The sequence below is a fragment of the Lithobates pipiens genome, unplaced genomic scaffold (genome assembly GCF_037356315.1).
Source record: "Lithobates pipiens isolate NorthernLeopardFrog02 unplaced genomic scaffold, aLitPip1_a1.2 Scaffold_19, whole genome shotgun sequence".
In the NCBI taxonomy this organism is placed as follows: domain Eukaryota; kingdom Metazoa; phylum Chordata; class Amphibia; order Anura; family Ranidae; genus Lithobates; species Lithobates pipiens.
The window spans coordinates 499,098,719-499,124,515 of NW_027507764.1; the positions used below are offsets into that span (position 1 = coordinate 499,098,719).

The 25,797-nt window shown below is 45.8% G+C and overlaps 1 protein-coding gene across 1 annotated transcript; it reads left to right on the forward strand.

The window, feature by feature from the left end:
- The first annotated feature begins 1,561 nt into the window (after positions 1–1,561).
- On the forward strand, positions 1,562–25,455 carry PLEKHF2 (pleckstrin homology and FYVE domain containing 2). The gene is made up of 2 exons (XM_077493061.1): positions 1,562–1,730; positions 23,815–25,455. The coding sequence occupies exon 2, from the start codon at positions 23,832–23,834 to the stop codon at positions 24,579–24,581; it is 750 nt and encodes a 249-aa protein (XP_077349187.1). The 5' UTR covers positions 1,562–1,730; positions 23,815–23,831; the 3' UTR covers positions 24,582–25,455.
- The last annotated feature ends 342 nt before the right edge of the window (positions 25,456–25,797 follow it).

The window sequence follows — 25,797 nt, forward strand, 5'->3', positions numbered from 1 at the left end:
TGCAGCAATTTAGAATTTGGACAAAAGGTTTAGCACTGGGAAACACATCCCTCACAAAACTCTATAAATCAGACCAAAATGAGGGACAAATGAGAGGGACAATCCCTCGAAATCAGGGACAGTTGGGAGGTATGATATACAGTGATGTAAGTAAAATAAACAGAGTTACTTAACGCAGTTACTTTAGAGGGTAACGAGTAATCTAACTGATTACCCTTCCCCTCATGGTAACTCAGTTCCCATTACTTGGGGCAGCGTTGCCTCAATTACATCTACCGCCCAGGAGGCCTGCTGTTGCCGCGCTGCCTGGCCGTTCGTTCCGCCGTGGGGAGGGGGGATTTCGCCCGCTGAGCTAAGAGGCAGAGACTGTCTGGACCGCCCCATCCTATCCAGAGAGAGAATGTAGGGAGGCGGGGCAGACACTGAAAAATGAAGTCAGCTGACACCAAGCGAGTGAAGGGGAGGGTCTCTCTCTCCCTATGAGGAAAGGCATCCCTGGAGGCATTCAAGTAAGTGACTGACGATTTGAATTGCAGTGAAATTGATCCATCCCAAGTCCTCCACCACCTCAGCTTCTTACTGATCCCATCCCTACCCACCCACCATCACTTCTACAACAGAGGTGATGGGGGGGATAGGGTAGGGATGAGATCAGTGGGGGATGGGATCAGTAAGAGGCTGCCTGCCACCCCCCCCCCCCCCCCCCCCAAGTACCACCGCTGCCACCCCCCAAGTACTGGACACCACCGCTGCCACCCCTGTCACAGTTACTTTGCTGAGTAACTAATTACTTTTCCAATGTAGTAACCAAGTTACTAATGCAATTACTTTTTGGGAGAAGTAATTTGTAACTTAACTAATTACTTTTTTAAAGTAAGATGACCAACACTGGTGATATAGTATAACCAGTCCTGATTGGGCGGGGGGCGGAGCTTATAACCATACATGTATGTTGTCATGCTTATGTATCAGGAAAGGAAAGTTACGGGTAAGTATAGAAATTTCAGTTTTTTTGGCACAAGAAAAGGACTATTTGCACTATACCGCCGTACACATTTTAAATATGTTACACTGTCACTTTTATTATTAATTTTTAACATTTGTTTATGCACTGTAATATATGACGTAATATTTGATTTTTATCTATTGGTACACCACTATTTAGTTGGTATAAGGAACCACTCCTTTAATACTTAGTATCAGGTCACACCGTTAATTCCCACATTATTAATTATTAGAACATAACAAATAGGAGGAAGAAGCGCTGTTTAATTTACTTTCATTTATTCTAAGGTAAGTTTCACATACTGTGCTAATATGTGATGCATACTAACTAGCACATTATGGCTTTACTTTGCAGGTTGCAAAAAACAAAAACCCCCCCCACATAGCGGATTACTACCACTTTAAATTCTCCCCAACCCGCAACTCCGCCGATACTAACACATCTCCGCGGTAGCGCGCACAGCCCGCGTGCGCAGTAGAGGCCGCCTGTCGGAGGCGCGCCCGTGGGCTGGGCAGAGCGAGTTCATGGAATAACAAGGCTGTTTCCTGGCATGTGCGCGGTGTGCCCCTCGGGAGGGCGGGGCCTGGCGGCATGTGACGAGGGGCGGGGCCGCTGTATTTATCACATCGCCGCGCTTCCTTCCGCGGCAACCGGAGGCTGCGGGATCGGGGCGGCTGGACGGTGAGAGCCGGGACACACCCTGGGCGGAACCCCGCACATTCCGGTGAGTGGTGGTGGGGGGAGGCGGGGGCGCGCTCTCCGTGCACTTCACCCAACTCTGCTCAACGGAAAACTTTCCTCCCGTTGGCACCGCCGCCATCATGATGAAGCCCTCTGTACTGTGACTGGCACAGTCCTGACCCGGGACAAGAGTCCTTGTCGTGTTTATAGAACAGGAACAGTCCTGGAGGACAGAAGTTGTACTAATGACGTCTAATGAGCCCAGACTGACCCCCATATATACTTCTATATAACATGATGTGGCTGTACTCTGCCTCGCACTTTGTACCGGGACTCTCTAGCGCCCCCTCGTGTTGGGCTCTAGTCTAGTTTCACATTTCTGGGCAGAGTTCCTCCCTTCTGGAGGCGCACCAATAATGTGCGACTTCACCGAAAGTGAACTCCGCCCACCCAGGTGGTTCTGCCCCGCCTTCACTATTATGGTGCATGCATTGGTGTACCCAATGGCTGTGCCCAGCCTTCAGTATGTAGTGGCGGTGCGTCCGTTAAGGGCGCAGGCGTAAAACCACCACACCCCCTCCCCCCTCTCATTCACCGCTCTAATCATTATAGATAGATTCATGCATTGCATGCATCTATCTATGGTCATTGCCGACACCCCCTTATTCAAGTGTTCAGCCCGTTTTTGGGTGCCGGGCATCTGAATTACAGCGGGGGGTGGTTTTTTGGAAGCACCTGATTAGAGCCATAGGCTCTAATAGGCACCCAAAAATGTGAGAAGTGGGGGCACAATGCTATGCATTCACTTCTCACTCTGTATCTTAGCAAAACAAAGGAATTTGCTTTGCTAACATTGAATTGCCAATCAGGTTGCCGGGTCTGTGTTATCTGTCATCTGATTGGCTGACATGACAGGCGCTGTGATTGGACGCCTATCAGGCGTCCAATCATAGCAGAGGAGGAGCAGACGGGAGACATGGGGGAAGAAATGGAGGACAACCCCTGCCGTGGTCACCCGCTGCCCACCCAGAGTGGCAGCGGTTGATGGGCAGAGTGGCAGTGTTTGATGGTACAGTGAGGCTGCAATTGATTGGGGGGGGTTCAGAATTTTTCAGTTTCTTTGCTCCCCCCCCCCCTAAAAAATTTGGAGCACCAGCCGCTACTGAGTATTGGCACAGATCATCTGGTGATTTTCTGCACCTGTGCAAAGGCAGGAACGTTTTTGGAGTTTCCTGGCAGATGTCTTTGCTCGGGGAAACCCTGTGTGTGTGTGCAAATGCACAGATGTGCCACGGGGGGTGTTCAGTACCCCAAGCCCTGTGGTACTTCTGTACACACACAGGGGGCAGGGACAGGTTCTCTGATAGGTGAGCGTTGCTGAAATGATGATTTCCAGCACAAATAGTGTTTTGTGTGTGTGTTGTGTTTTATTTTTTTTCTTGTAAGGCCTCATTCCCACAAGCCGGATCCACTCAGCTCTGTCCGTCAGCTCAGCAGGAGATCTCTCTGCTGAACCGGCGGATGATGATAGGTCCATCTCTGCTCACTGAGCGGGGAGGGGCCTGTCAGAACACTGCCGATTCCTACGTCGGGATTGGACGAAAACGGATAGCATGTCCATTTTCATCGGATCTCATCCAATCCACCAGGACAGATGCGAACGTTTCGCCATACGTCTGATCTTAGCGGATCAGATGTCAGCTGACGTGGTAGCCACTGACATGCGTCACTCCATAGACTTGCATGGAGCGTCCGTTTAGGTCCGCCTAAAAAACTGACAGGCGCACCTGAGGTGCCTAAGAGGAGGGGTGACAGGGGAACACAACATGCCTGTCAGGGTGAAGATGTGCTATGTGCGGCCGCAGGGCACAGCGGGGGGTCCGGTGCGTCACCATTTCAGGTTCAATTTATTTTTTCCTAAATTCAGACCTGAAACTGAGCCAAAGACGCACAAGACTCTTGCTGTGCGCTCTGCAGCCGCCCCGGAGATATGCGATGCGGCTCCATAGAGAACTGGTCACACTCTCCTGTCATGCAAACTGGATGCGGAGGAAACCCACATCCAATTCGCAGTAGTGTGAGCCCAGCCTTAGGGCCGGTTCTCAGCACAATTTCAATGAGTTTTGCTGCATTCCAGACACCGTTCCACACAGAATAAATGCAGCAGGTCCTACTTTTGTTGACTGCACTGGTGTGAAGTAGCGGCACTGGAATACATGGAGACCACTGCCTGCTTTTTGTGATGCAGATTAACCATCTGACTGCCAGAAGGTTTTTCCCCCTTCATGACCAGGGCATTTTTTTTACTATTTTAGCACTACGCTACTTTATAGATGAGCAAGCTCCAGGCTCCTTCAGAATCTTTTTTGTTAAAGTCAGCAGCTACAAATACTAGCTACAAATAATATTAATGTAAAAAATATAATGTATATAAAATTATAAATATAATGTAGCAGCTACAAATATTAGGACACTTGCCTTCCCACAAATCCAGCGGTGTCTTCACCCAAACTGATTTTTCAATTGGCTCTTGGGTGCCGTCACCATCTTGGCTAAGGGAAAACGGCTTCACAGCCGGTTCTCTACTGCACAGGTGCGAAATGCTCTGTAAATGGGATGGCTGTGGGGGAAGGAGGAGGGGAGTCCAACTTCCGGTAGAGTTTGCCGCGGCTGTTAAAACCAGGCGCCTGCTCCCCGCCCCAAAAATAAGTGCCAAATGTTTTTTAAATGATATAAACTAGGGATGCACTGATACCTGTTTTGTACCGATGCTTGTGGTCAAGTACTCGCCGATGCTAATTACCGGTACCTTTTGTGGTGCAGTTTGAGCCCATAAAAAATGAATGGGCTCAAATTGCACTGACAAAGTAATGCATGTGATTTGAACAGGAATGCGGTGTGATTCTGGACTGGATCACGTGGTTTCCTGCACCGCTCTTGTGTGACCCAGGCTTGTCATAGTGACTTCAGCCTGTGTTCACACATGAGTGGTGTGGGAAACCGCGTGCGATCTGGACACAATCGCATCGCATTTCTGTTCACATCACATGCAGTTCTTTGCTGTGCGATTTGAGCTTATTCATTATATATGGGCTCAAATCTCATAGGTATCGGAATGTTTTTGCTAGTGCTTAGCATCTGTCATTTTAGCGGCGGTCTGCGGCTGCTAGTGGGGCGGTTTTAACCCCTGCTAGCGGCCGAAAAAGTTTTAAAACCATCCACAAAGCGGGGCTTTGCCGACGGTATAGCCGCGCTGCCTTATTGATTTCAATGGGTAGGAGCGGTTTAGAAGCGGTGAATACACCACTCCAAAGATGCGGCTAGCAGGACTTTTTTTCACCGTCCTGCTAGTGCACCGGGGCTGTTTTTTTCAGGCGCTACAGTCCCTATTTTTAGCGCTGTGGTGCCTGAAAACCGCCCCAGTGTAAAAGGGGCCTAACTGACGCCAGTCGGGACAATTAACAGTGATCAGTTATAATACTGTACTAATGGCACTGGCTGGGTGACGGGTTATTGGGCACACAGTTAATCCATTGATTGCCCTCCTAACAAGTATATACAGGTGTATGTGTGCTGCTTTTACTTACAGATCATCTGGCTTGAGTCTCTCCTTGCTTTCAGTTCTGAACTGTAACTGAGAGCAGGGAGAAATCCAGCCTGATCTGTGTATGATGTGTGTACCAACACCCAGATTTCTGTGCTGTGATTGGCCGCATCGGATTAACAGGTATACAGCTACAATCATTGGCTGTTGCCTGCTGACAACTTGTGCTACATCCAATTACAGTACAGGATAGCAGGGGGTGTGCATGTGCGTGCCTATAAACCAGAAAGTACACCGTGACGTTGCAGTGCCTGGGGATGAATGTATTGATGACTGGTTGGCAGAGGTTAAAGTATAGCATTAAAGCTTCAGTTTTTTTATTATCAAAATATAAACGTGTTATGCTTACCTGCTCTGTGTAAAGGTTGTGCACGGAGCAGCCCTGATCCTCTTCTGGGGTCCCCTGAGCCACTCATCAGCATCCATTGACAGACTGGGTGGCTCAGACCCCCCCCCCCCCAACCCCAGATTAAACCTCCACTAAGAGGACAAGGAGCATGCACAATGGTCACATGACCAATCACATCAGAGGCACTTGGTCCCTCTTTCCATTAATAGCACAGTGCATGCCCCATCCACATCAGCTGTACATACAATCCCTCTTCTGGGTTAAAGCATGTGCACTGTAGACGTCTCACATTATGGTCACATCACGTGTGGAGAACTCTTATCTCAGTCTAAAGAAAACGCCAGCAGCAAGCCCCCAAATAAAATACTCATGTGTGGCTACGTTGTGGTCACATGACCGCCTTCATCCCTAATGATGAGGCACATGTCCTCTGTCACAGGCCTTCTAGGTCTAGGCTCATGTACGTTAAAGAAGGGAATGTCCCCCATGTGGGGTTTTTGAGGCAGCAATAAAAGTTGGAACATGCTACATGAAGTATCATTAATTGTGAATTTTATTATGACAAAGTGTGTCATCATAAAATTCACAATTAATGATACTTCATGTGCATGTTCCAACTTTTATTGCTGCCTTGAAAACCCCACATGGGGGACATTCTGATATTACCCGGGGTGTGCAGCTATCTTCTTTTTTCCCATAAGTGTCTTCCCTTTCTATAAGGCTCATGTACCTTTTAAAGCGGTTGTATAGTCTTAATTTGAACTTTTACCTACAGGTACACCTATAATGAGGCTTACCTGTAGGTAAAAAAAATCTCCTAAACCTGTACGGTTTAGGAGATATTCCCCTGGCAATGCGCCGCTGACTGCAGCGGCGCATGCGCACAGGGGATTTTCGGCTGGAAGCCCGGCAGACGCCGGACCCTGCCGGAAAGAAATCTCCCACGCGCATGCACGGGAGTGACGATATCGCTGCTCTGGCCACTCACAGCGCCGGAGCCGCGATATCCGGACAGCACGCCGAGGGAACATGTCAGCTCCCTCGGCGTGCATCAGATGAGATGTCGGGGGCTCGTTCTAAGGTATTTCATAATGAGCTAGTATGTGGTGCATACTAGCTCATTATGCCATTTGCCTTGCAGGTGTGAAAAAAACATGTCAGCGGGTTTACTACTGCTTTAAGTCTTGATGTTTTCATGTGCTCAGAATCTGGGCACACACCCTCAAAGCAGACAGGACTACACGCCAGTAGTGTACTGTTTAGTACAGCATCCAGCCATCCTAGATTCTGATTTAGATTTTGATAGGCTGCTGCCGGCAGGTCTGCACACTGCCCCTGTATCTCCTGCTTGGTACTCTGGTCTGATTTCAAAGCCAAGGATCTAAATATCCCAAAAAGAATCCCTGGCACAGGAGACCAAGTTGTTAGGTAAGTATATTTTCTCAATGTTTTAACCACTTGCCACCCGCCATATAGCAAAATAATGGTGGCAAAGTGGTTTTAATATCCTGACCGGACGTCATATGACGTGATCAGGATATTAAGCCGCTACGCGCCCCGGGGACACGCGGCGATCGTTGTTGCGGTGTGTCAATCTAACGCGCCGCAACTACGATCTCAGTAAAGAGTCTGACGGAGAATCTACCATGTGATCAGCCGTGTCCAATCACGGCTGATCACAGTGTAGATAGGAAGAGCCGGTGATTGGCTTTTCCTCACTCGTGTCTGCCAGCCGATCGGCTGCTCCTCTGATAAGGGGGGGTCTGTGCTGATCGATTATCAGCACAGACCCCCCCCCCCCCCCGAGGATGCCCTCACTGGACCACCAGGGATGCCCAGCACCAGGTATGCCCCCCTAGACCACCAGGGATGCCAGTCATTGCCCACAATGGATGCTAATCAATGCCCATAATGGATGCCAATCAGTGCCCACAATGGGCATCACTGATTGCCATGCATTATTGTTTGGCACTGATTGGCATCCATCCCTACAATACTGTACACTACAGTGCCCATCCGTGCCGCCTATTGGTGCCCATCCGTGCCGCCTATCAGTGCCCATCCATGACAATCTGTGCCACCTATCAGTGCCTATTCGTGCCACCTACCAGTGTCTGTGTCGCATATCAGTGCCGCCTATCAGTGCTACTTCATTGATGCCACATCATTGGTGCCCATCAGTGCCGATCAGTGAAGGAGAAAACTTACTTATTTACAAAGTTTTGTAACTGAAACAAAAAAAAATGCTGTTTTCAAAATTTTCAGTCTTTTTTTATTTGTTTAGTAGAAAATAAAAATCCCAGAGGCGATCAAATACCACCAAAAAGCTCGATTTGTGGGAACAAAATGATAAAAATTTAGCTTGGGTACGGTGTAGCATGACCGTGCAATTGTCATTCAAAGTGTGACAGCGCTGAAAGCTCAAAATTCATCTGGGCAGGAAGGTGTATAAGTGCCCAGTATTTAAGTGGTTAAAGTGGTTGTAAAGGAGTTTTTGTAGGTTTTTTTTTTGTAACAAACGTCTCTATACTTACCTCTGCTCTGTGCAGTGGTTTTGCACAGAGTGGCCCTGAACATCTCTTCTCGGGACCCCCTGCTGGCTCTTCCTCTGTTTGGTGTCCTCACAGGGGACACGTGTGCGTGCTCGCTCCTGAGACCCTGTTCTACCCTCTCCCTTGTCAGTGGCTTTGATAGACCGGCAGTCAATGTCTCCCATTGCCCGGGAAAATCCAGTGAGACACAGAATTGGGGGGGGGGGTAAAGAAGAGCTGCAGATGTGCACACTGCTGGATGCAATGAGGGCTTAGGTAAATGCGTTGGAGGAAGTTTAATGGACTAGAGTGCATGGCTTACCACACTCCTAAATCATTGAACTACAAGTCTGTCTGCCACAGTAGAGAAGGCCCCCTCTCTCCCCTGATTGGCTAGCTGATTTTGACGGCAGCCAATGGCACAGCTGCTGCCTCAGCCAATCGGGAGGGAGAATCTTGGACGGCTGAGACACTCGTGGACATTGCTGGACAGAGGGACCTCAGGAAAGTATTGAAGGGGGGCTGCTGCGCACAAAAGGCTTTTCATCTTCATGCATAGAATACATGAAGATCAAAAATCTTCTGACTTTACAAGCTGAAGTTAGAAGGCGGTTGGCCACCATGCACAGCTGCACCAGGTCCTGGGTGCTCCAGTTTTAGTAGATCTTCCCCACTGTTAAGAATTCATTTTAGAAACCTTTTCCATTGGCTGCACTCTCCAGTTTTCGTAAATCTACCCCACTATTAACTTCTGGTTCCAAATGCACAATCTGTACACTCTAGTATAATATGCAGGCATGTCTCAGGACCACACACTTGGCAGTCTGTAGAGGCAGCTGCAGATTTCTCTCCAGAAGCCGCTAAAATTGAGGAATGGATGGTGCCTCTAAGGAATGCTCTCTTGGCTGAAGCTGGACATGTTGGTCAGATAACTTCTACCCGATGGCAGGAGCCTGCACTTCAGGTGGAAAAACTGCCGCTGCATGAAGGTGATGGGCAGCGTGGTCACCCTATTAACAGAGGTGTCTGCTGCTGATCTTTTTTCAGATACTTTTGGTGACGGACTGAAAAGCTGAAAAACATTATATTGGGGGTGGAAGGAAATACATTTGCTGCTAGCTTCTATGCCTTCTGCATGATTCCATGCATGAAATTGCAGTTCTGTTTTAAATGGAGCCCACAGGCAGCAGATCATTTCTCTTCCTGTGCCATCCTAAAAGCTCACCGATGCGCACGCCTCAGTTGCACACAAGTTAAAACTGGTGGAGCGGGGACCTTGAATGCATCACACAGTCCGTGCGCAGTATAGGGGGCTGAGGTTGCATGTACAGACGCGTCAGCTAAATTATTTTGGATATTTTAAATGGTTGCTTTTTTGTTTTTTAAACCTGGTTTAACCACGTCAGCCCCTGGAAGGATTTGCCCCCTTCATGACCAGGCCATGCGATACGGCACTGTGTCGCTTTAACTGACAATTGCGTGGTCGTGGGATGCTGTACCCAAACAAAATTGACTCCCCCCCCCCCATAGCGTTTTTTCTTTTGGTGGTATTTAATCACCTCTGCCGTTTTTTATTTTTTGCGATATAAACAAAGAGCAACAATTTTTTGTTTTTAAACTTTTTTTTTTTTTTTCTATAATAAAAAAAACAAACATTTATTCCTCAGTTTAGGCCGATTATATATTCTACATATCTTTGGTAAAAAAAAAAAATAAATCGCAACAGGCATAGATTGGTTATTGCCTCTACAAACTATGGGATAGATTTAGGGACTTTTTTTTTGTTTGTTTGTTTTTTTCCTAGTAATTGCGGCGATCTGCAAGTGTTGTGTTTTATAAATTTTTTTTTTTGTTTTTTTGGGACTGCGACATTGCAGCAGGCAAATCTGACCCCAAATGACACTTTTTGGGGACCAGTGACATTATTGCATTGATCGGTGCTATAAAAATGCACTGATCAAGGTAAAAATGAAACTGGCAAGAAAGGGGTTAACACTAGGGGTGATCAAGGGGTTAAGCGTGTTCCCCAGGTGTGTTCTGGAGGGGGATGAGCTCGCTGGCACAACAGAGATCATAGTTCCCGATTTACTGAGAACAGAAGATCTGACATGTCCTCTGCCAGATCCCTGTTCTGCCCTGTACTAGGCAATCACTGGTTGCCAACGGACTTCGAGTCCGGGCACTAGGGGTGCAACGGATCAAAAAACTCACGGATTGGATCGTTCCTCGGATCAGAGTCACGGACCGAATCATTTTTCGGATCAGCAAATAATAGAATTTGCAAAAACCTGTGAAAATTCCACCACCATATAGTCCCCACTGTAATATCCACAATCTCTCCACTGTAATATTGGCTGAGCATGGCAGGGTATGGCTGGGTATGGAGGGATGGCTGTCACAGAGCAGCGCTGTGGGTACTACAGATCCAGCCCACAGTGCTGCTTCCATCCTTTCTCTCCGTTCCACAGTACAGAGAGGGGAGAGAGGAACCGGTGTCATGAAATGGCGCCAGTTTGTTTACAAGTGATCGCTCCGTCATTTGACGGAGCAATCACATTGTAAACGGCCTGGGTGTAGAAAGATGGCCGCCGCTTCGGAGCTAGGCTGAAGCCGCGGCCTTTCCTAAGGTCGAGACCGCGGAGCGCGGCGTGTGCCGAGCAGGGTGACCTGTTCGGATCACGGATTGGTGACGGTCCGTTGCACCCCTACCGGGCACACTCCCACAGCGAGAGCGTGGCGCATGCCCGCAACTGAGCTTGCACAAGCCGCAGTACAGGTACAGTGATTTGCGCTTCCAACCTGCTGCATATCTGCCTGAGCTGGTCGGCACGTGGTTAAGATAACTATAGTGAGGTGTTGGGTTTTGCCTATTATTGAACAGTACCATAATAACGCTTAGTTAACTTCATATTTGTAGACCTGGTTGCTAAGGCATTTGAAATGATAAATATAGTTCTTGTACTTTGGTCTCCATCTGTTCCTCCTCTTACACGGTCTGCGGTGTGAATCTAAAATGACAGCTTGTTTGCTCACATTCATGTTGGGCATTTCTTCCACAAATCCTCCAAATTCTTTGCTAAACAGCCAGTCCTAAAATGTCACAGTTGGTGTTCTACACAATTATTTGTATTGTTGTACAGAAAGTATCTGTCCTTATATAAGATTGTGTTTGCCATGTTAGGCCTGATTCACACCTATGGCATTTTTAGTGCTTTTTGCATTTTGCAGATTTGCACTGCAGAGCGTGTTCCATAGGAAACCATGTTAAACGGACTGTAGTGCAAATCTGCAAAAAGTACTAAAAATGCATAGGTTTGATCAGGCCTTAGTCCTTTTCTCTGTCGCAGCTTTATAAAAGTTTAAATTTCCCTTGGTTCTATTTTTTTACTCACATTGGTACTACGTTTTTGCAATTTCCTGGATTAACTGTAATCAGTGTTACACGTCACATGGATGGTTGACAGAAATAGTTGGTAAGGGCAAGTGTTGTGTAATCCTTGTCTGAGCTGTGTATACTGCTGACACCAGCTTTCCTAGGTCTTGTCTAGTTAAAGGTGGTGTGGTCGTTTTCTACAACTAGTCATGTGACGTCCATATACAATTCATGGGTCATTAAAGCTTGTGGTGGCACTGCACTTCCACAGTTTAGGCCGATATGTATTCTTCTACATGTTTTTGGTCTAAAAATAAAATATATATAGATAGAGATGTGTGTGTATATGTATGTGTGTGTGTATATATATATATATATATATATATATATATATATATATATATATATATATATATATATATATATATATATACATTTTTATTTATTTATTTTTTTTTTTGCGCAAAAGTTATAGTATCTACAAAATAGGGGATAGATTTATGGAATTTTTATAAAAAATAAAAACATTTTTTTCATGATTGCGGCAGACAGATTGACACTATTTTGGGACCGGTAACGTTTTATACAGCGATCAGAGCTAAAAATTAGCCACTGGTTACTGTATAAATGTCACTAGCAGGGAAGGGGTTAAACACTAGGGGGTGATTTGAGGGGTTAAGTGTGTTCCCTGGATGTGCTCTAACTGGAGGGGGATGGGCTACAACACGGCGGATCACGGCTCCCGATGACAAGGAGCAGTGATCCCTGTCATGTTGCTAGGCAGAACAGGGAAATGCTTGTTTACATATGCATCTCCCCATTCTGCCTCTCCTCACCACAATCGTGGGCTGCCGGCGAACATAGAGCCCCTTTTGCCTGCCCGTGCCATTCTGGCAACGTAAATTGGCAGGCAGCATGCGTTTTTTTTTTTTTTTTTTTTTTTATACCAAAATCTGTTATACTTGATGCTCTATGCCAGTGATTGTGAACCTTGGCAGCCCAGATGTTTGGGGGGGGGGGGGGGGGGGGGTGTTTGTTTGTTTGTTTTGTGCTATACTGTACCAAAAAAAATGTAAAAAATCTAATGCCTTCGTAAATTTCTGCTACATATTTTGGTAAAAAAAAAAAATACCAATAAGCGTGTATTGATTGGTTTGCGCAAAAGTTATCACGTCTACAAACTATGGGATATTTTTATGCCTTTTTGTTTTTTTCTAGTAACAGTGGCGATCATTTTTTTTTATTTATTTAAAGCAGGATTGCGGCGGACAAATCTGACACCTAAACAACACTTTTTGGTAACCAGTGACATTACAATAATCATGTACTGTTCTTGTACTAATGACACTGGCTGGGAAGGGGTTAACATCAGGGGCGCTCAAAGGGTGCCTAGCTGGTGCTTGCTAACTGTGTGGGGGTTGCTCTGACTGAATGAAGACAACGATTGGTGTTCCTGCTTAGCGATCTGCCTCTCTGGGGAACTATTGCTGGCAGACATCGGGCCGCTGGACTTGCTGATTGGCATCCTCTGTGTACAATCATTGTGCGATCACACCTCCGGCAGTGCTTGCGTACCCCCCAGTGTCTATTACATGAAATGACGTACAGGTACATCGTTTCGCACATTAGAGCCGACCTGCCGCAGTAAAAGTGCTGTAGGTGGTCGGCAAATGGTTAAATTGTGCTGCCCAAACTTTCATGATCAGGTTAGCTACCTTTTGGGCTACATGATTCCACTTATGTGTACAGTAGTACATGCCAAGCGCTTACAAGCAATATAAACCTCCTATTGGTAAAATCTCTACCTATATGGCACTGTCCACCATTTTCAGTGACGGCAGGACCAAAAAAGATGAAGCGGGTTCCTGCATGGTCCCATCCGTTTTCTCTTCTTTCCTCACTCTGAAGGGGGCACAACATAGCTGCTGGTGTATGTGCCCTTCCCTCACCATTGCAAAGGGTGTGAATCGTGAGACATGTAGTCCCTAAAGGAAGCTGGGCAGTACTGTCTGGAAGCTGTTGTGGCCCCATTTATGTTCTGGGCTTCTTCTAGGCTTGTTTCTTATTGCTGCTGAAAAGGGGGAGGGGGGAGAGCAATCGGTAATATGGCTACATGCCCAGGTGGGAGAGGCAAGTTTGAAGTGGGGCACCTGAGGGAGATGCTCTTTTCTTTATGTCTAAGGTATTCCTTCAGTATGTTTTAAAAAGCCTATTTAGTAGGCAGTAAACTGTTGGACGGAATATGGTATGGAGCAGGGTTCTGATCATCGCAGTCTGGAGGACAGGTCTATTGTCTCACCAGGAGAGACAGAAGGACAATCACATGCATAATTTAAGCTTGCATTTGAACAGGTCTGGCTCTTTTTAAAAGGTTTACAATGTAAAGTATGCTTTGGGCAGTCAGTCAGCTATTCTTGGAGAGCTTATGTTACCTCTTCCTAGTTTTCCGTGACACCTGTTCTGGTTTATTGCTCCTGATGCTCTAAGTGGTTGGCTGTTCAAAATATTTTCTACAGTTGCTCGTGACACGCAAACATTTGCCCTTGTTTATCCAAGTGGCTAAACAGCCGCTTGCTTTAAACTGACAGGTTAATATGGGTGAAATCAAGTAATCCTAAAGTATTTGTTTACATTACACTTTTATTTTTTTTATCACAAGGGGCTATTGAGCCCCCTATGTGATGGCTTTGGGCAGTGACCGATCCTCTTTATGGAGTCATCAGGGGACCTCCGATGGGGGGAAAAAAAAGCTGTGCAGGAGGGTCGTGTCAGGACAAGTATGATCATTGGGAGAGAGAAGGCTGTGTTTCCAGCATAGCTAGAAACTGACCATGATGTGTTCTCCTGCTTAGTGTGGGCCATTTTTAATAGGAAAGCAGAGGGACTTACAGACATACAAACAGAGCAGGATACATTGCCAGACATGGTACAGACTAACATTGTCATGGTACAGCAGGCACATGTCAGGTATATGCAATATTGGGGTAAAAAATGCTTTAACAGAAATGCATACAACTCCAATTCCAAACAAGTTGGGACGCTATTAGAAATCTACATAAAAACAGAATGCAATGATGTGCAAATCACATAAATCTGTATTTTATTTAAAATAGAAAACCAATCAAATATTTTAACAGAATAACAAAATAAACCATCTTATCAAACAAAAAGGTAAGTTTGAAATTGATGGCAGCATGTCTCAAAGTTGGGGCAGGGCAGCAAAAAGCTGGCAAATTACAAATACAATTCCAAAAAAGTTGGAATAGGGCAATGTTTACCATAGTGTAGCATCCCCTCTTTACTCCTCTATTTAAACATCTGGGAACTGAGAAGACTGAGTTGTTGGAGTTTTGGGAAAGGAATGTTATCGCATTATTGCCTGATATAGGATTCTAATTGCTCAGCAGTCCTGGGTTGTCTTGTATTTTTAATTTCAAGATGCAAATAATTTCAATAGGTGAAAGGTCTGGAGAGTGGCAGGCGTTTTGTACTGAGTGCTGATCGCAAGCTAGAAGGTCCCTCTCCTTAGTCCGAAGGACACAACGCCCATGGTTTCCAAAAAATTTCAAATTTTGATTAGTCTGACCACTGAACCATTTTCCACTTTGCAACAGACCATTTTAAATGAGCTTTGGCCCAGAGAAGATGGCATTTCTGGATCATGTTCAGATAATGGCTTCTTTACATAATAGAGCTTTAACTTGCATTTTAGGATGGCACAGCAATTTTTAGATGCAGCTTTTCACAGATTGGTGAACCTCTGCCCATCTTTACTTCTGAGACACTCTGGGGTTGATTTACTACAAACTTAAGTGCAAAATCTGGTGCAGCTCTGCATAGAAGCTTCCAGTTTTTTTTGTCAAAGCTGACATGCTTCCCTCTTCTTCTTCTTTAAAAAAAAATAAAAATAAAAAAGGGGGGGGGGGGTGACTTCTGGTTCCCTGCAATGGAATGTCATGATATAATATACTAGCACATTATGAGAGACTTGCCTGTAAAGCTATCCAGCGGTGTGCTGACAGGGCCCCCCTCTTCACCTGGTCTTCCTTCTGGGTTTGTGGGCTTCAGCCGCTTGAATGCATGCTGTTCATTGAGAGTACGGTCTGGTAGTCATTTGGAATATCTCCTAAACATTGTATGCTTAGGAGATATTCATTTTAGGTAAATGGCATAACTGAAAAAAAAACAGTATATGGTGCTGCGCTCCAAATATAAAAGTGCTGACGTGATCAATAGAGTGCTAAGTATACAGAATCCTAAATATACAGGTGGGTATACAAGTATCATAGATTCCAAATAACAGAAATAAACTGTAATCGCATATGAAATCTGCTGTGCAATCATACCAAAAAGTCCATAAAATCCACGTGATAAAGTAGAGGTTCAAATGCAAAAAACTTGATTAAAAATATTCAAAGAAAATAAAAATATAAAAGTTGATATTTAAAAATGTAAGACGTTTTCAAAGAAGAGTGCTTGTGATTAAAGCTCTGCATTGCATCAAACAGGATAAAACAAAACGAGCGCCGAGCTCATACTCAAGGCGTCACTGCCGGCGTCCGTATGCTCCTACTCATGTTGTCACAATCACCAGGGAATGAATATGGAGGCTAGAAGTGTCTTCTAATAAGTTAAGCAAAATGTATTGAGGAGCGTCCCTTTTCTTGAAGCCCTATACTAAACGGCAGTATAGCGGCCATTTTCTTATGGATATTCTCAAGGCTATAACCGCTGCCATTCTCTTGTGGTTATACATGGGACAGGGTGGCAGCAGTAGCGATGAGGAGATAAAAACAGTAGAAAGCTGTGTCCATAAAGTGGACACAATACTTTAACATTAATGGGGCTCCTAATACTAAAAAGTAGGGGGGGGGGGGAGTATATATCCTAATGAGCAAGGCAGAACGTAGACAGTACGAAGATCATGAGGGGAAAAAATATCCAGTACTAATAAAATGACTACATAAACGTGTGCGCACACACACACACACAGCCACTATCTGTTGAAATGGCTCAGACATGCAACTCTGTTTTGTAGGGTAAACTTACACTACTTAATGAGATAAGGTGTTTTCCACTGAATGTGGATGGTAGTTTGCTGGGGACATCGGAAATGAGGTCAAGCAATGAGACCTCTTAAAATAAACCATAATAAATGTCAAAAATGACACATGAAATAAAACAAATGATTATAAGAATAAGCAAAATCCAAAAAAGGAGCAAATAAATATGATTATTTAGCCATATGTAATTGCTCCTTTTTGGATTTCGCCCATAAATCGCCCATTTACCTTTTGTCACTACTGTTTGATGCAATACAGCACTTAAATCACAAGCAGCCTTCTTTTGAAGACTTTTTAAATATCAACTTTTTATATTTTTATTTCTCATATCGTCTTCCAGGACAGCCTTTGAGATATAGGGCTCCTCCCTCCGGGACAGGAAACACGTCAAGCCAATTAAATAAAAGGTGTGGTCCTCCAGGCCCTCCTCAGTTTTTGTGTTTCCTGCCGGACGGGAAGGAGCACGTCTTGGAACTGGTAAGGGGAGCTCCTTCTCAGGGGTTTTACCTGGGGAGAGCGCCTTGATGGACCTGGCCCTTAGCACCCCTCGGTCCGAACGAAGGGAGGAGAGGGTAGCTTTCAGTCCCCGCTGCCATTTAAACGTTCGGAGAGAACGGGACCCCGATACGCGGCAATCTCCCCCTCGGAGCGCTAACCGCTCGTACCTGTCGGTCGGAGGCGGCGGGAGACGTTCGCTCTACCGACCGGCGTTCGGGTACTGTGAGCGGTACGTTCGTAAGAACGCACGGCGTCGGGGCGGAGTTTTTGCGCTCTGGCGTACGGAAGTGGGAGAGACGCACTTCCGCCGGATTCGCGTCATCAGGGGGCGCCGCAGGACCCGTTCCAGTCCTTTGGGCGCGGCGGTGTGACTACAGGGTTGCCTGGAGCAGTGTGAAGGCTCAGAGAGACTGAGTGATACACAGGAACCATGGAGAGTGCGGTTGTGCAGGTGGACTCCGGTTCAACAGGCTCCAGTACCTCTCAGGTAAGCTTGGTGAGGGCAGACCAGGACTTACACTGGGGGGTGGGGGGTCACTCTGACCCGTAGCACCTTCCCGGGGTGGAGAACCTGCTGGTGAAGGGGGGCACTTCCTAAACAGACCCTAGAAGCACAGTGGTGTGGTCAGGGGTGGTATTTTAATGGGACCCTGTTTTTCTTTGTTTTTAGGTTAAACAGGACAGAGCCCAGATACCTTTACCCAGAAGGAAATGTGCCGTGTGTGGGGCTAAGTTAGGCACCGGTTGGGAGAAGCCGCTTTGCCCAGATTGTGTCAGTAGCCTGGTAAAAGAGGACTCGGTGGCAGCTTGTCACAATGTTTTAACATCCGTAAAGGATGAGATTGCATCCACCTTCCAATCTTTTAAAAACATGATGGATAGGATGCAGGGTCCTTCTGTCTCTTTACCCAGAGCCGTGAGTATGCCTTCCTTATCCGAACCAAGTCAGGAGGAGGAGGTGGATAGGGAGAGGTTATCCAGGTCATTAGCCTCCTCTAGGACAGAGTCTACTTCAGAATCTGAGGGGGAGGAAGAGGCCATTAGATCAGCCAGATACAAGCTGTCTTTGGATGATGTGGGTGACCTCCTCAAGGCTATATATGACACCTTAGAGATCAGAGAAGAACAGGTCCAGCTTTCAAAACACGACATGATGTATCAAGGGTCGAGTGTAATGAAAGACAGGGTATTCCCCGTCCATAAGTCGCTAGTGGAGGCGATTCTGCTGGAGTGGGAACAACCGGAAAAAAGGCCATTTTTTTCAGGTAGCCTTAGAAGGAGGTTCCCTTTTGAATCGGATGCGGTGCATCCCTGGAACAAGGTTCCCAAATTAGACGCTCCCTTGGCTAAGGTCTCTAAGAAGACAGATTTGGCCTTTGATGATATGGGTTCACTCAGGGACCCTATGGATAAGAGGGGAGATCTGCTGCTCAAGAGAGCCTGGGATGCCTCTTCCATCGGGCTTAAATCGGCCCTAGCAGCTACCTGTGTGGCCAGAAACTTGGAGTGTTGGCTTACACAGTTACAATCACATATTTCTGCAGGTACTTCTAGGCAACAGCTGTTGAAGTCCTTTCCGCTACTGTTTAAAGCGGTGGGCTTTTTAGCGGATGCCTCGGCAGAATCAGTCAAACTGGCTGCTAGATCAGCAGCACTAGTGAACGCTGCCAGAAGGGCCGTTTGGCTTAAGACCTGGTCAGGAGACACAGCTTCAAAACTAAAGTTGTGTGGATTACCCTTTTCAGGGGACCATTTGTTTGGGCCCGGCCTGCAAGAGGCGTTAGAGCGCACGCAGGATAGGAAGAAAGCTTTCCCAGAAAGGAAAAAGAGACCTGAAGGGAAACGCCTTTTTCGAAGCCCCAGGCAGCAAAACCTGCAGGAAAGGGAGGTTCGCCCCAAAAAGCATTGGACGGGTCACAAGGGAAGAGGCAGAGGAGGTATCTTATTCAATCCTCCTCAACCCTCCCCTAAAACCCAGTGACTCCTGCGTCCCGGTGGGAGGAAGACTGGGGAAGTTCCTCCCACAGTGGGAAGCTTCAACCGAAAGTCCGTTCATTCGAGATCTTGTAAGGAACGGCTACAGGTTGGAGTTTGGTTCAGTTCCCCTCCCGAACTTTCAAGTAACAAGGTTACCAAGGGACCAAGAGAAAGCAGAGGCTTTGGCTCTTCTTCTGGGGGATCTGGTGGACCAAGAAGTAATGGTGCAGGTACCTCAGGAGGAGCGAGGCTTGGGGGTTTACTCCCACGTATTCGTGGTAAAGAAACCTTCGGGGAAGTTCAGGTTAATACTGAATCTCCGTCCCCTGAACAGATTTATAAAATACAAGCGGTTCCGGATGGAGTCAATCTTCTCGGTAACCAAATTCCTGTTTCAGGGCTGTCACATGGCCACAGTGGATCTCAGGGATGCATATTTGCATATCCCGATTCATCCGGAATCTCAGAGATTTCTCAGGTTGGCGGTGAGGTTGAACACGGGGGTGTTACACCTCCAGTTTCGAGCTCTCCCCTTCGGGCTTTCAGCCTCACCAAGAGTCTTTACAAAAGTTCTGGCAGAGGCACTGGCCCCATTAAGGCTCAAGGCTATAACAGTGATCCCATATCTGGACGATCTACTGTTCATAGCCCAGTCGGCCCAACAGCTGCAGAGGGACATACAGGAGGCCTTGGTTTTCCTGCGCTCACTGGGGTGGCTGATAAACCAGGAAAAATCCCAGCTGACCCCCTCACAGGAGGTCCTGTATTTAGGATACAGGATTTCTTCAGTGGAAATGAGAGTATTTCTTCCGGAGGAGAAGATCGGCAAGCTAGAGCAGGCGGTAGCCCAGCTTCAATCTGGTCGGGAAGCCCAGATCAGGGAGGTGATGAGAGTCCTAGGGTTGATGACATCATGCTTTCCAGCGGTGGCCTGGGCAAGACATCATCAGCGTCCTTTACAAAGACTCATGCTCCGTTATTGGGATGGCAGGCAGGAGAGCCTGGATCAGGTTATGCCCCTATCCTCGGCAGTCAGGAGGTCTCTTTGGTGGTGGCGGGCCCAGGTCAACCTAGACAGGGGTCTTCCCTGGTCCCCACAAGCTACGGTGGTGGTCACGACCGATGCCAGTGCGCTGGGTTGGGGTGCCCACCTAGAGGGAACCTTAGCCCAGGGTTCCTGGTCGAACCTAGAGACAGGTCGTTCCTCAAACCAGAAGGAACTTCTGGCAGTCTGGAAAGCTATAGAAACATTCCAGTCCCGGTTACATGGCAGGGATCTGCAAGTTCGCTCAGACAATGTGACAGCAGTAGCCTACCTGAACAAGCAAGGGGGAACCAGAAGCCCTGCACTGCAGGTAATTGCGGACAAAATCTTCTGCTGGGCAGAGAAGAATTTGTCCTCAATATCAGCCATTCACCTAAAGGGAACCCAGAATTTCCTGGCCGACTTTCTCAGTCGCCAGAAGATAGGTCAGGACGAGTGGGCCCTCAACAAGGAAGTGTTCGAGGAGATCGTGTCATGCTGGGGAAGGCCAGAAATAGACCTATTTGCAACAGAAGGCAACAGGAAGGTGACACAATTTTTTTCGGTTCACCCACAGGATCGGGCCAGGGGGATAGACGCCCTTGCCAATCCATGGATGTTTGGCCTGTGTTACGCCTTTCCTCCCGTAAGGATGGTGGCGGAGGTTCTGCAGAAGTTCCGTTCGGAAACTACGGACCTCATTTTAGTAGCTCCTTTTTGGCCAAGGAGACCCTGGTTTGCCAGCATAAAGAGATTGGCCGTACATCCTCCGCTGTTTCTACCAGTCAGGGGGGGACTTACTTTCCCAGGGGCCGATCCTGTGCCCTCAGATAGAGAGGCTCAAGCTTGCGGCCTGGTATCTGAGGAACAAATCTTAAGGTCACAGGGTTTCTCAGAGAGAGTGATTAAGACCTTGTTAGAATGCCGTAAACCTGTTACTAGGGCAATTTACGCCAAGGTAGGAAAGAGGTTTAATTCCTGGTTGCGAGAACAGGGGATTGCAAGTCCCGGGGTCCCGGCAGTCCTAGATTTTCTACAGGCAGGGGTAGAACTGGGCCTATCTATCAGCACTCTAAGGGTACAGGTGGCGGCCTTAAGTGTTTTCCTTCAGTCCTCCCTTCAGCAGAATCCATTTGTCAGGAACTTCTTCAAGGCTCTATCTAGATCCAGGCCTGTGAGAATGAAGTCCTGTCCTACTTGGGATTTGGCCTTGGTTCTTAGAGCTCTGACCCAAGATCCATTTGAACCATTAGAGGGGGCTTCACTTAAGTGGATTGTACTAAAGACTGTATTTTTGATAGCGATCACGTCAGCTAGAAGGGTCAGTGATCTACAAGCGCTCTCGGTCAGAGAGCCATTTCTGTTAATCTTAGAGGACAGGGTAGTACTTAAGACTGATCCTAGTTTTCTTCCTAAAGTGGTGTCCACTTTTCATAGGACACAGGATATTATTTTGCCAACTTTTTTCTCAACCTCAGACAAGGATAAGGCGAGATCTTTAAGTTTGTTAGACGTCAGGAGAAGTCTATTGATTTTTTTAGAAGCCACTAAGGTCTTCAGGAAGTCAGACTCACTTTTTGTTAATTTTTCGGGCGCCCGCAAGGGCTGCAAGGCGTCCAAAGCGTCTATCGCCAGGTGGATACGAATGGCGATAGTTAAAGCCTATGAGTTAGAGGGGAAGCAGGCACCCTTAGTTAAGGCACACTCTACAAGGGCGGTTTCCGCATCATGGGCAGAGAGGGCTGGAGCCTCTCCGGAGGAGATCTGCAAAGCAGCAACGTGGTCCAGCTACTCAACGTTCGCAAGACATTACCGTCTGGATTTATGGTCTGATAAAGAGCAGACTTTTGGACGTAAGGTCCTCCAGGCAGTGGTCCCGCCCTGACAAGGTGAGCTCCTTGCTTATCATCTCAAAGGCTGTCCTGGAAGACGATATGAGAAAACCGGAGTTAGACTTACCGGTAACTCTTTTTCTAGGAGTCTTCCAGGACAGCCTGGCTTCCCACCCAAAGTTGTTTAAATTGGACTAAGTGGTGAGGATGTGTATTAACATGATTGTTAGTGTGTTATGTCTTTCAGAGCCTCCCGGCGGTTCTTGGAGTAAAACTGAGGAGGGCCTGGAGGACCACACCTTTTATTTAATTGGCTTGACGTGTTTCCTGTCCCGGAGGGAGGAGCCCTATATCTCAAAGGCTGTCCTGGAAGACTCCTAGAAAAAGAGTTACCGGTAAGTCTAACTCCGGTTTTTCTTTGAATATTTTTTATCAAGTTTTTTTTTTTTTTTGCATTTTTTTACTTTTATCACGTGGATTTTTTGGACTTTTTGGTATGCTTGCACAGCAGATTTCATATGCGATTTACATTTTATATTTCTGTTATTCGGCATCTGATACTTGTATTTTTTCTTGGGTGGGGTTTGACCCCTGCCAGTGTTTGCTGCAACCAAACTATCTTTTATTACACAACTCGGGTAGTGCAGGAATATTCATTGTTTTATTAAAGTAGTGTTCACACAAAAAAAATATTGCAGCTGCTGATGTTTTTAACAATTAGACACTTACCTGTCCCGGGGTCCAGCGATGCGGGGGATCGAAGCCCCGCTCATCTCCCCCTCCGCTCGGCGGTGCCGGCATTTTAACTGTGGGTACCTGTGGCTTCACAGCTGGGCACCCTCTGCGTGAGACGTGCAATCTGGGACCTGTCACGTGTCCCAGATGATTGCCAGAGGGAGGGGTAAGAGGCGATCTCCCTTCCTGCACCAAGGGAAGGGTCGTCAGGAGCCCAGGCACTGGAGGAAGCAGATTTTGAGGGACAACATAGCAACAGGGAAAAAAAGGTAAGTTAAAAAACATTTTTTTTCCAAATGGTCTGGGTTTTTTTTTTTTTGTTTTTTTTTTTCCTTCAAGTATATTAATGACAATTTTTTTTTTTTTTTGGGTGGAACACCACTCTACGTGGCATAACTGACTTTACTACCACTTTAATCAAACAAGTTGAAGTTAGAAGCCGATTGGCTACTATGCAGAGCTGCACCAGTTTTAGTAAATCAAACCTTCTGACTCTCTAAGCTGCTCTTTTTATACCCAGTCATGTTACTGACCTGTTGCCAATTAACCTAATTAGTTGCAAACTGTTCTTCCAGCTCTTCCTTGTTAGTACCACTTACTTTGCCAGATTTTTGTTGCACTATCCCAACTTTTTTTAAGATGTGTTGCTGACATCAATTTCAAATGACCTTATTTATTTTTTTTGCAAATCGCTGCATTCTGTTTTATGTAGATATAAAAAAATATATATATATATTTTACCCAGTGACCCAAAGTTTTGGAATTGGGGTTGTGGTATGTGTGTGTCTATATAGATAGAGAGACCAGACAAAGTTGTGGGTGTATGTTGTTGGGTTTAACAGCACCCCAGAAATATTAAAAATATTTAGTGAACATGATTCCTTGTTTCCAATAAATTTTCAAAGGTTTGACAATGCTAATATAAAGGTTTTTCACTTCATCAATTGGTTGAGGAACCCTTCAACAGTTATTGGCTGAGGGTAATGCCATGCCCACAAAGCTAAAGCTCAGTTTGCTAAGACATATATAAGGTGGGAGCTTCTGGAGGTGGAATCTTGTATATATCTATCCTAATCTCTGATGAGAGCTTTGATTATTTAAATAAACTCTTTATTTTTTGTTTTTAATATTTTTTTTTTAGATCTGGCGAGGGGAAAAATGGTGGATCGTCTAGCAAACAGCGAAGCCAATGCAAAGCGCATCAATGTAGTGGAAGGCTGCTTCGGAACAGCTGGCCAACCACTGGCTATTGAAGGCAGAGTTCTCATTGGGGAAGGTGTGTTAACAAAACTCTGCAGGAAGAAACCAAAAGCCCGGCAGTTCTTTCTGTTCAATGACATTTTGGTGTATGGCAATATTGTTATTCAAAAGAAGAAGTACAACAAACAGCACATAATCCCTCTTGAAAATGTTACAATAGACACCATACCAGATGAAGGGGACTTGCGCAATGGGTGGCTCATCAAAACCCCTACCAAATCGTTTGCGGTGTACGCTGCCACCGCAACAGAAAAGTCCGAATGGATGAATCATATCAACAAGTGTGTTTACGATCTGATTTCCAAAAGTGGAAAGACCCCAAATAGCGAACATGCGGCCGTGTGGATTCCAGATTCTGAGGCTCATACTTGCATGCGCTGTAAGAAAGTGAAGTTTACACCCGTTAACCGGAGACATCACTGTCGGAAATGTGGCTTTGTCATTTGTGGACCTTGCTCTGAGAAAAGGTTCCTTTTGCCGAACCAGTCTTCAAAGGCTGTACGGGTTTGTGATTTTTGCTACGACCGCTTGTCTAGCGGAGATTTGTCTTCCAATCAGTCGACCAGATCAGACTCCTTATCCAGTTCCCCCAAAACAACCAATCACTTGTCCGATGATGACGACGACGATGATGACAGCAGTGACTGAATCCTTTTTCAAAAAAAAAAAAAAAAGCACACATTGGAAGGATTGGTTTGTAGGGGTAACGAGTGGAATAAAGAAATTTGTGCTGCTTCCTTTTTTTTTTTGGACTGTTAAAGTGAACACAACACACCGTGCAACCCCTGAGTTGTTGATTACCCTTTGCCTGAGAATATTTAACTACTTGTGCCTTGATATAACAATCTTGTTTTGGTTCTTTCAGGGAGTACTTTATAAACCTGTAAAGCTTTTTACTGTCTTTTCTGAAGCTTGAGCAGGTAGATTTTCATGTTTATCAGTCTTTTCTGAGATATTTTCTATTTGTTGTGGTTTTATAAATCAGAACAGTGACAGAATACAGTCAGTGATCTGAGGTGCCTTATTAGTGCTAAGAAGTGACTTCCTGCTGTTGGTGCAGTCAGACACCTTATATAAGAATAAAATATTCATTTATAGATCTTTTTAAAAGCCCTATTTCCTCTTTTTTGAAATGTCTTTTTACCTGAATAATTAAGCTTTGTATCTTCAAACTCAGGACTTGTTAGCACTGTATTATCCTAACTCATATCTGTAATGGACTATGATGCCTACCCTGTATTACAATGTTTATGAGCCACGTCTTATGCTTGCAAAAACTATTCCAAGGTCTTTTAAGATTTGGTGCATACTTTCTTCTTTCCCTTTTTTATTTAAATTTTTTCATCCCATTTTGATATTTTTTATTTTTTTCTCTTTGTCACGTTGTAAAATTAATTTTGGATCAGTAAATCTGTATATTAGCAAGGATGTGTAACATACAGTGGAATTCTGTAGCCAGCCTAGTCTTAAGGTCCGGGGATGTCTTTCATTTGACAGCAATAAAAATGAATTTGCTCCTGGGTATTTGTCCAGCCCTGACTTGAGAACCAAAGTATTTAAAGGCCCGTCCGTACACACCATACAAAAATCGGAAGTAAAATTTAGTCTGAACAATCTGCTGATTTTTGGCCTGTTAGTATGGCGCTTTTGACTTCTTCTTTTTCTTTTTTTTTTTTTTTTTTTTTTACTTTTTGTCCGATAAAAGCTGGATGTGAAGACTATAAAATTTGTTGTACGTGAACTCAACGCCCAATTTACGTTTACTTAGTACAGTTATAATAAGAAAAAAAATCATAAGAGCAAGAGTACACATGTTCAGAACCTAAAGAATGCATACAAAACCAGTCAACACATGATGTCACTC

What these genes read in the sequence shown, in the direction of transcription:
- PLEKHF2 (XM_077493061.1), top strand. Translation starts at nt 23,832, where the DNA reads ATGGTGGATCGTCTAGCAAACAGCGAAGCCAATGCAAAGCGCATCAAT.